This window comes from Orbicella faveolata, unplaced genomic scaffold (assembly GCF_042242905.1).
Source record: "Orbicella faveolata isolate gen_17 unplaced genomic scaffold, um_ofav_v1 contig_15, whole genome shotgun sequence".
Taxonomy (NCBI): Eukaryota; Metazoa; Cnidaria; class Anthozoa; order Scleractinia; family Merulinidae; genus Orbicella; species Orbicella faveolata.
Genome location: NW_028301542.1, coordinates 2,269,026 through 2,280,434, shown reverse-complemented (window position 1 = coordinate 2,280,434; position 11,409 = coordinate 2,269,026). Strand labels below are relative to the sequence as shown.

General features: G+C 41.0%; 1 protein-coding gene and 1 pseudogene across 2 annotated transcripts; both read left to right on the top strand.

Annotated features, from left to right (window-relative positions):
• Positions 1-2,053: 2,053 nt before the first annotated feature.
• Positions 2,054-2,473, top strand: LOC149113100 (uncharacterized). The gene has a single exon (XM_089288488.1). It carries the CDS (start codon positions 2,054-2,056, stop codon positions 2,471-2,473), a length of 420 nt encoding a protein of 139 aa, XP_089144614.1.
• A 1,162-nt stretch (positions 2,474-3,635) lies between these two features.
• Positions 3,636-8,645, top strand: LOC149113099 (E3 ubiquitin-protein ligase TRIM45-like; annotated as a pseudogene). The gene is made up of 2 exons (XR_016206671.1): positions 3,636-3,777; positions 4,027-8,645. The product of XR_016206671.1 is annotated as an E3 ubiquitin-protein ligase TRIM45-like (transcript).
• The last annotated feature ends 2,764 nt before the right edge of the window (positions 8,646-11,409 follow it).

Genomic DNA, 11,409 nt, shown 5'->3' with positions numbered 1-11,409 from the left:
TGGAGAACTGGACTCGCGAAAGGAAATCAATGGCAATAGGTTAGATAAACTGGCGCCGTTCTTAAAGCGTTTTATGTTTCTTTCTCTGTACCTCGGTATTGTGCTCCGCCAAGGTTTGTTTTTGGAAGCAATGCTACAATGGTTTTCGTTGTCACGATACTGTCCCACAGGAAGTTAACGCCGAAGAGCCATTTAGGGAAAGGCTAGATACAACAAGCAAGCACCGAGGAAGCGTATGATACTTGTCCAAACGAAAGAGCAATCTGACGGATTTTTCAGTAGAAGCCAAATTAAAACCAAATAATGAAAGAAGAACCCCTGGGAGTCACGCTTCAGTTTAAGTTTGTAGTTTCTAGAGCAAAGAAAGATATTTTTAAGTTTTCTTTCTTGCCACGAACAATCAATGAATAGAACTCTCTTCCTGAGGATATTGTCCCGGAATGCATTGTCCGTAGATAGTTTTAAATCAAAGTGAGTTTTTAATATTCGAATGTATTAGTTTTATTTGGATTTTTTTAATTTTTTAGATATTTTATTATATTATTTTTATTTAGATTTTTTTATTTTTATTTATTTTTATTTTTTTAATATCCCAGTGTATTATTTTTATTTAGATTTTTAAAGCTGGTGTGATATCTCAAGCATTTTACCAAATTAACTAAGTAGAGATGTAGATGTAAAGTGCGTTCCTCAGCTTTCGGCTTCTCTGTCTTCTCTTCAGTGTTTCAATCAGAATGCATACAAGTAAACATTTCCCTTGTTTTCCCGCCAAAGAATAGAATCGCTTGAACAGTGACGTATGACGACGCTAGTGTCCCTGCTCTAGTATGGTATTGTTGGGACGCCCCTAAGTTGTGTGTATGATATACAGCGCGCTCGTTTGTAAAGCCTTGGAATGAAGGATTATTAAAGCTGACCGGATCGTTTGACTGCTTGGGAGTTTTTCGCGAAATAAGTTTACTTTCTCGCTAAATATCCTGGGAAAGTATTTGTCTTCTCCTCATAGCCACAAGACTGAAAAAAAAAAAGGGTTGAACGTATCTAGATAATTGCTAGAAGGAGGAAATGAGAAACACTCCATTGAAATCATTTAATTTGTTTCTTTCTCAATCTTTAACTGAAAAGTTCTTTACTGTTGATTAGTTGACCGATACACAAGATCCTTGTCAGACCAAAAAACACCTTTCATTCCACCAATAGAATAACTACACGCCACATGTATATAACCATGAGGCACTGATGGTTACCGAGCCCCGAGTTACGGGGGAGGGGTAGAGGGGAGGCCCATACGAAAAGGTCGGGGATACTCGTCGGAAAATTTAAATTAAAGTCCAAGAGGAGATCAATCTGGATTAAACTCTAACTTTATTGTCAGTCCCTACAAGATACCACTTAAAACGAAAATGACAGCATTGACGTCTTGAGGGTCTTCAAGTACACACTTAGAAAGCTAAAAATAGCTCACTATTTCAGTGAGGTCAGCTGTTACAAACCACAACAGCTCTTAATTCAAACTTGCCACTGATTTTCACCGTCCAAAGAAAACGATTGATATCAAATTTCTCCTGACTGAGCCGCAGTATTTCTTTAAATAATTTTGAGAGAATTTGGGTTTTGGTCAAACCTTTTGAACTGTGATGATTGGGTCTAGTATTTCCATAACGTGTCTTCTTACATTTACCATAAAATGGTAAGGAGAAATTAGGCTTTTATCACAGGCGCAGATGAAACGGAAAGATTTTAGAAGATGGATAAGATGCCTTTGCCATATAAAAATTACAGTCCATAGTGACATAAGTACTTTTGATCATAACAGACTGCCAAGAAGCATTTTTCCTGTCGTGAAACATCGACACCCCATGCCCAACCCTCCTCTTTTACCCGGGCTTGGGATCGGCTGGATGTACCCAGACTAGACTGGATATACCCAGGCAAAGTCAAAAAACAAAAAATTACCAAACTAGACAAGAGAAAACTTATAGAGAGACTCGCGGTTGAGGCAGAAGAGGCTGCTGGTAGACAAGATCTAAAGACCCTATATAGAATTAACAAAATGTTAAATAATGGTTTTAAAAACAACGATGTCCCTGTAAAAGACACAGATGGTAATGTTTTTTCGAAAGAAGCAGAAAAGCTGGCATGCTGGAGGGAACATTTTGAAAGCATTCTAAATAGGCCAGAACCTGAACAGGTAGCTGAGATTCCACCGGCAGTAGAGGACTTGGATATCTGCATAGATCCACCTACCATGGAAGAGGTGAAAGCTGCCATCAAAGTGATGAAGAGCGGGAAGGCAGGTGGAGCAGATGGAGTGACTGCAGAAATGCTCAAGGTTGAAGAAACTGAAACACCACGCCTTTTGACGTGCATATTCAGAGAGATATGGGAGAGCGAGACGATTCCTGAAGCGTGGAAGACCGGACTCTTTGTCAAATTACCCAAAAAGGGTGATTTGGGTGACTGCAACAACTGAAGAGGCATCACTCTGCTCCCCATTACCAGCAAGGTCTTCAGCAAGATCATCCATACAAGACTGGCTGAAACACTGGATGAGTACATCAGGCAGGAACAGGCAGGTTTCCGCCCTGGACGCTCGTGCTCTGACCACATTTTCACCCTAAGGCAAATTCTAGAGCAGAGGAAAGAATGGAATGCTCCCCTGTATGCCAACTTTATTTACTTTGAGGAGGCGTTTGACGGCATTTACCGAGATTCCCTATGGAAGATATTAAGGCACTACGGGATTCTATCAAAGCTGGTAAATGTCATCAAGATGCTTTGCAGTGACTTCAAGTCCCAGGTTAATTGCAACGCAGCGCTTACAGACGCCTTCAACGTGACCACGGGTGTGAAACAAGGGTGTATTTTCTCCCCCTTTCTATTATTCTTGGGGATCGACTGGGTTTTGAAACAAGTGACTAGTGGTCGAAGGAGAAGGATTAGATGGACATTGACCTTGATTATGCAGAAAAACCTTAAAAGACCTTGATTATGCAGATGATATTGCGCTGCTCGCCCATCGACACCAGGACATGGAGGCAAAGACCAATGCCTCGGCAACTAAAGCAGGGAAATTAGGCCTGAAGATCAACATTAAGAAGACAAGGCATTTGAGGATGAGTGGCAGGACCAATGAATCCATCATGGTGAATGGGGAAGTGGTAGAAGAGGTTGATCACTTTACCTACCTGGGATCTAAGGTGTCCACCAGCGGAGATGGAGAAGAAGAGATCCTAGTCCGGATTTCAAAGGCAAGCCAGGTCTTTGCCTCGCTTCGAGGCACTTGGAGATCCAAGAACATCAGCCAGAACACAAAGATCCGATTTTTCAAAAGCAATGTCTTAAGCATTCTACTGTATGGCGCAGAATCCTGGAAGATGACCAAAACCATCAGCCACAAGCTAGAAGTCTTCCAGAACAAGAGCCTTCGTACGGTTCTCCGTATATACTGGCCCCAGACAATCTCAAACTATGAGTTGCGCAGAAGAACAGGAACAGAACCAATCAAACAACAAGTCCGGCGAAAGAGATTGAAATGGATTGGTCATGTGCTGCGCATGCCACCAGCAGCATTACCACGAGTTGCCCTTAGGTGGACTCCTGATGGCCGTAGAAAGAGAGACAGACCGAAAGAAACATGGGGGAGGACAGTGGAGAAAGAGATGAAGGAGAACAGCTGGACATGGGGTCACCTGGAACGACGAGCACCCGACAGAAGACAATGGCGTACTTTGGCCGAGGCCTTATGTGTTTCAAAACACGAAGAGGATTAAGTAAGTAAGTAAGTAAGAAAGATCGACGCGTGGCGCGCGAACTAGCTCACGAGGGACGCGCGACTCGCAGATAATCGTGAGTCTTCGCGAGTCCGTAGAGATTGTAAGTTCAGTTCCTCCTGACCAACGCGCCCCAACAAAATGAGCTGTCCATCTTTTGCGCGTGAGAAAAACAAAGGACATCTATTCAGACAGGAAGGAATTGAAATACAAACTCCGAAGCACTAATGTTTTGTTCTGATCAATGTTTTAGTGACATCTGATCAACCAGCCACATGTGTCACATTCTTAGCAATCAGTATCAGGCAAAATGACAAAGGCTCTTAAAACAACGTTCCATGATTGGTTTGAACAAGGGAAAAGACTGTCATAATAAACAGCCACGATTCCAAGAAGACCTAAAAAAAGAAAGTCACAAGAAGTCATTGTTTCGAGTTGAGTTCCGCGAAAACCTTGCTTTACCCGCTTGTTTCTGGACACGACATGGATATCAAAACGTTGCTCCATAATCTCCGGGAAGAAGTGTCTTGCTCGGTGTGTTCCGACATATTTACCGATCCAAAACATCTACCATGCTTACACAGTTTCTGTCTGCACTGCTTGAAACAGTGGCATAGGACGAGTCATGGCTGCGACACCATTAGATGCCCAAATTGTCGAGCCGTTAGCAGAGTACCCGAAAGTGGCGATCTGAAAGATCTTCCAACCAGTTTTTATCTGAATGGCTTGATTGATGTGCTGGTAATCAAAGAGTGCAGGAGTAGCCAAGTAAGATGTGGGAACTGCAAGAAGAAAAGCTTCGAGACTTCATACTGTTTCCAGTGTTGCATATTTCACTGTCAAGAGTGCGTCACTGCACACAACATCATGCGAAGCAATAAAGATCACCGTGTTCTGGCGCTGAAAGACTTTGAAGACAAGGACTATGAGGATGTGCTCAAGCGACCTGTGTTCTGTGCAAAGCAACGGCACGAGAAAGAAGAGCTAAAGTACTTTTGTAAGAACTGTGAAATGGCGGTCTGCCAAACTTGTGTCACTCTAAGCCACAGTGGTCATGCTTTGGAGCACATAGAAGACGAAGCTGAAAGACAAAAGATTGAAATGAAATCAATGATTGAAACACAGAAGCGTAATTTACAAGCAAAGCTGACTGCTGTTAGTAAACTTGATGAAGACTACGCGAAGATCATACAACGAGGCGAAGAGGTAAAGAGGGACGTTCAGAGGACTGTTGACAATTTGATTGCCAATATTGAAGCGAAGAAACAGACTATTTTTGCAGCGGTGGAAGACCAAACAAAGAAATCGCTTGAAAGTCTAACAACCCAAAAGGCCGAGATCGAGAACCAAATAGAGGTGATCAAATCATCGTTGGATAAAGCTGATAAAGTTTTGACACGAAGTACAAACGCTGAAGTCGTTCAAGTGAAAAAATCATTAGAAACAATCTTGGAGGGAGTTGATCAAACTACTAAGCCAAATGCGCGTGACCCAAAAGGTCTTCCGATATTGGTTTTCGTGAAAAATCAAAGGATGTTGAAGATTGTCAACACCGAAGAAATTGGAACACTGGGAATACTGAACGAAACTAACGCAAGTCAGTCTGTAGCTGAGGGCAAGGGCATTCAAGAAGGAACTGTTGGATTTGAAGCACAGTTTGTTCTGACCACAAAAAAACGCAGAGGGAGGACAGTGTTACAGTAAACATGATCGTGTAACGGTAGAGATCAGGGACGAAGAAGGACGAGAATGTGCGATGGCAGTGCGAATAAATGACAATAAGGATGGAAACTACAAAATCAGCTATTCACCCAAAGATCAAGGCAAATACAAAGTGACAGTAAAGGTAAACGGCGAACACATTCTTGATAGTCCTTTTTCTATTGAGGTGAAATTATTTCAGTTAAGAGCTGCTTTTTCTTTTGGGAAACAAGGTTCGTCTGTTGGAATGTTTAACAATCCCTGGGGGGTGGCAGTGAATGCCAGGGACGAGATAGCTGTAACTGATTGTGAGAACCACAGAGTTCAACTCTTTAATAGCGAAGGAAAATGTTTAAGATCTTTTGGTCGGGAAGGTAAGAATCTGGGCGAATTTAAGTTTCCTAGGGGAATAGCTTTTCATAAAAATGGAAATATTTTCGTAGCAGACAACGGTAACCACAGGATCCAGATTTTCAGTGGGGAGGGTGAGTACGTGGATATGTTTGGTGGGAAGGGAAGCCTTGATAGTCAGCTTTCTAATCCTTGGGGTTTATCTGTAGACAGTGATGGAAATATCATTGTTGCTGATACAGGTAACAAACTGATTAAGATCTTTTCTCCTAATGGCAAGTTTTCAATGAAAATTGGTGGGCAGGGTTCTTTTTCTGATCCTATCCACTGTGTTCATTGTGATAGATATCTCATTGTGTCAGACAACGGAGCAAATTGCGTAAAGGTTTTCAACTGTAATGGCAACTTTCAGTACAAGTTTGGAAAGCAGGGTGGAGGGGATGGGAAGTTTAAGTATCCCCGTTGTTTGTCAGTAAACAAGTCAGGACACCTGTTGGTCTGTGATTCAGATAATAATAGAATACAAGTATTTCAACTAAATGGAAAGTTTGTTGGCAAGTTTGGAACAAAGGGCAGTAATTTAGGAGAATTAAATTTCCCATCGTCTGTAGGAGTTCTAAGTAATGGCCGGATTGCTGTGTCTGAATGGCATAACAATCGCATTCAGATACTTGAGTGAACACTGTCCTTTACAAACAAAAAGAAAACCGGTAATTACTGGATTATTGTATTTTAAATTCATTTTAGTTTTCAGTTTGTTTAATTTGTGGAATTCTTTTCTGTGACAAAACGTTAGAGATGCAGTATTCACGTAATTGCTTGTGGTTTGGTCCTGTATCGGTTGAACTGTTAAATAATTGTTTTGGGGGGTAGGGGGACGGGTGGGTGGGTGACAAAAACAAATCTGTGTCTCTTGGAGACGGATGGGATGAATAACTACTACATCTCTTGAGTTGCATTGTATGAATTATTTTGGAGGAAAAGAAACCGTTTGTTTGTTTGCTTTACCAGTGGTTATATTAAATAATAGAGTGACTAGCAAAATAAGAAAGTAATAAAACCACTTTATGGATTAATTGTTGTAATAAGAACCTCCACTATAGGAGAGAAGGCTCTTAAGAGGATTCGCGTTTTTTGTGATTTAAAGAAGAAAATGCTATATTCTTTGACATCTAATTATCTTGATGATGTTTTTATAGCAAGTCTGTTTTAGGGATTAGCAGGTTATTAACCTGCAGATACTGACAGTCGAACCCCGTTTTCTCAGACACCATCAGGATCACATTAAGTGTTGATATAATCCAGGTGTCTGTCTTAACCTGGTCAAGCTAAGAGAAAATGTTGGAGCTAGGAAGTAAAATCACTTTCCGTAACCTCAAGGTGTACGTATAAAGCAGTCATCCGTAAAGCGGGGTTTAACTGTAGCACTGTAGCTAACAAATACTGTTATTGAGTATAAGGAAAATACAAACTTCAAGGCAAATAGTAACTCAGTAAGTTAATTGAAGCAATGTTCATTGTACTACATATTTTTCAGTACATAGCTGACTGTCAATATATATGTTTTTAAAATTTGTATTTATAGCTTTAGTTTATTGGAACTGTAAAGTTAGCTGCTTTAACGATGAAACGTTTTGTAGAAAGAGCCGTTAGCAATGAAGAACGGTAGTGAATAGCTTTTGATATGAAATAATCGTAAAATATTCATTTACTTTCACGATGTGAGAAACTGAAATAAAGTGTAAGTTAAATGAAGCTGTAATATGCCTCCAGTTAATAGTGTTTCTTAGAAAGCGAATTGTTTTGTTTACCTGTAAGAGCAGAACGAGAGCAGCATTTCCTCTTTACTTGTTTAAGATATTTTTTCTTTTACAACTTCGCTGATAAATCTTACAAACATGGATTTCGTTTTCGGCCCATGGACTCGAGTAATAACAGGAAGCGACGCCCAAAATCGAGAACACGCGCGCGGGCTACAACACGCGAGGAAAAGGAAAGAACACCTGCGTTTGGAGGGCCAAGGAAATTCATTTCTTCCTCTGAACATCGCTCAATCCCGTGCCATATTATTCTTCAAGCGCGTGCTATGCAGATAATGAAAACGGAGAAACTAACAAACAGTATGTTTATTAATGCATGGATACCTTATAAATGAGCATAACATGAGCCTTGGTTTAATTTCTCCCTTTGTTCTGTTTAGTGGCTTTCTTAAGACCTATCAGTTTCAATACAACTAAGGCACGTTCCCCCTAGAGGATGGTACAAAAGCTTTGAACCGTCATGAGTTAGCGCTGAGTCTGGCAGACTTTCCACTCTACTTTTAGACCCCTCCTTGTGTTATTAAAAAAGCCTGGAAATACCAACAAAGATCGGACTATAGTACAGTACAGTGATACAAAGATCAACCAGCACTACAGTTTACAGAACTACATCAAGGGTTTGACTTAAAAAAGTCGCGCCAATTTCTCATCCAATCAGAAATAAAATCAAAACCAACCGTGGTTCGCTCACGGTCGTTTTCCCGCACTTTGTCTCAGCTAAATGTATTTTCTTGGAAATTTGATTGGCCCGCTGGATTAAGTTCGTCCTTTGTGATTGGCTAAGGTGATAACTTTGGTTTTGGTTTTACGAAACGCAATTGAAAACCGCCCTGACATATAGTCTGACACAATCAATGTCTTCCCTAGCGTATTCGTGTGAGTGAGATACATACATACATACATCATTTATTTTTTTACGCAGGTCGGTTTATAGGCAGCATAAGCTGATGTGGACCTGCGGTTAATTAGGAGTTACAAAAAAAAAAAAAAAAAAAAGAAACCTAATAAACCTAATAATTACAAAAACGTGTAAAATTCTAAAATATGATTACAAGTCACTCCACGCCACGCGCTTGGGGTCTGTCAAATTGATAACCGCCTTCAGAAGAAAGCTCTGAATTGCAACTGACAAGTGCGGATTAAACGTTCTAAAGAGATGAAAGATCTCGCTAATGCTTCCTAATGCTTTAGAATCCCAAGCTTTACAAAGTGGCAGACTCGCAAGCATCTGCGACATAAACACCAAAGGAACTTGCGAAAAATCTTGCTTGACAATGGAGGCTAACAGCCCTGTACAAAACGTTTGCCTGTCACTGTCTGTGGGAAGGTTCTTGGCAAACTCTGTGAAAAATCTAACAACGGCAGCCCCTATTGGAGGAGGGTCTCATCTGAGGCCATCATCTGCTCTGCCAGAGATATTATACTCGCCAAGCATGCTCATCAGGGGGCCATAAGGGAACCACCAGTAACAGGTGTTCAGAAGTGGTGAGCCGCACAGGTCCATGTTGAGCAGGTCCAGGATGGCCCATCTACAGATGAACCTGGTATCATGTTGAGATGCCCTGTGGTACAGTGTAAAGAGCCATGAACTGTCCAGTAATGTTTCACTATTAATACTTTTCTTTGTGGCACTGACTATGCTTAAAATCCGTGTTAGCACTGGTTTGATAAGATGTGCCTGTTTTTCATCCAATGTTTCCATTAAAAGAACATAATCACGCCAGATACTCATAAGAGAGTCCTTTTTGTCACATGACCAGTAAAATATGCGACTTTCTTTCTCACTCAACACCAATAAATCACATGGCTGTTTGTCCAGCAAATCCAATGCCCTTTTCAACAGGTACATGCTCCTTTTTCTTGTTAGAGGTTCATTCAACACAAGACCCTGCTGAATAATCTCCCAGAGCTCAGCTTGTTGAAACAGACTGTGGTTATCTGCGCCAAAGAAGAAATCTGCAAGTCCACAGAGAATGGCATAGGTCTGATTGAAGGTTCCAGTAGCTGAACCAGCAGCATGACTTGGAGAAATCCGTTTCACCACATTCCAAACAGCCTCACATCGTTTTGTTCTCTTGTATTCCAAAAACTTTGGCAACACAAGACCAGTAACTTTGCCGCACAAGCTCTCGGTTGTGTGGGGTAGAATATTCAACAGCTCGAGGAACAGTTTATCTCCAGTTTCCCCGGATACAACATCGGTACTATGAGAAGAATTAAGGGAATCTGATCTGACAAGATTTCCAATGAGATCCAAAGTTACCGAGGCGTCATGTGCGTTATCTTCAGTGGCACTCGTCTCCACACCGTATATCTTCTCAGAACCTGCAATGACTTTTCACAAATTTCTGAAAGCAAAGTTGTCGGAAACAGCGAGCAGCAGAAGGCCACAATATCGTAGCAGAGATGAAGCTTCTTTCGATTGTTTCCAGACAACTGCCTATCCTTATCGAGCGAAGAAACATACACAATAGGCCAACACATTTCCTTCAAAACCTTGTTAGCCAAATCATCGGTCAAGTTTTTTGATTTTTCAAGCTCCGATAACACTAATTTGAGCGATTCTAAGAAATTTGTATCGACAGCAAGATCCTTCCGCTCTACAAAGCGTTTAAGAACAGCCAAGATCTGGGAGTGATCAGAATTCTCACAGATGAATCGGAGTAGATCCGCCATTTTTCCACACGAGGTTGAAAAATGCAACAGGCAGATTTGACTTTGACTGCAGGTTAATGCATTTTTTGAAGTATTTTCGTTTGTAGCTAGCTAGATTTAGTTTACTGGAACAATAAGTTAGTTTATATTGCAATGAAACATTTTTAGAGCTGAACTGCCAGCGATATTTAACAGTTAGATTATGAGCTCGAGGTTTCTATTGTGCGAGTTCCCGTGGTTTTCTGCTTTTCACGTGAGCCACAAGCTAAGGTAAACAAGAACTAAGAAAACCACAAAAACCAGAGAAGACAGAAAGCCACGGAAAAACTGGGAACGATAAGAGAACAGCGTCACGGGAACCATGACAGCCACGCGAATCTGACGAGAACAACAAGAAAGTTTTATATCAAATCAAACGAGTGACATGTGACGTCAATGGCTGTTGTATCGTTGACCAGTCCTGAGCGCTGACTTGCGATTGATTAATTAGTTAACATTTATTCACTGAAGTGGAGGTAAATAGTACTTTGCTAGTGACCTCCGAGTTAACCAATAACAACGCGTAAAAAGTACTATTTACTTATGTGGTATATTTAGTGAATTCTCCGCTTTACGGACACTCTCGTAAGCGGACAGCCATACTTACAGACTCTTTTTTAAAATTCTCTTTTTACCTCCCAGTCAAACTCTATATTTACACCTTCCCGTAAGAGGACGCCCTTTCGTAAGAGAACGCGGACACCCCAGGTATAATAATTGACTCCTGGCAATGAAATTTGTCTCTAATTTGTAATAAAGAGCTTCAGTTGCTATTTTTGGCTGCGCAATAAAACATGTGATTAAAACCCGCTAATCTGAATCCTGCCTGTCCGCTTATGAGAATAATTCTCGTAAGCGGACAGCTCTACTAATGGAGACTTTGTCCAATTCCCGAGGGGTATCCGTTTTAATACGAGAGAGTTGGCTGTAAATGATCCATATACCACGTGACTCGAACATTTGACTCGGGGGCCAGCTGATCAACTCACGTTAAGCTTAAAAGGAAAATTATGCGTTGAAAACGAGTAATTCAGACATATTAATTTTTCTCTTTTCTTGGGTCTAGCGAT

Coding starts and splice junctions, on each gene's coding strand:
- LOC149113100 (XM_089288488.1), top strand. CDS start 2,054: ATGTTAAATAATGGTTTTAAAAACAACGATGTCCCTGTAAAAGACACA.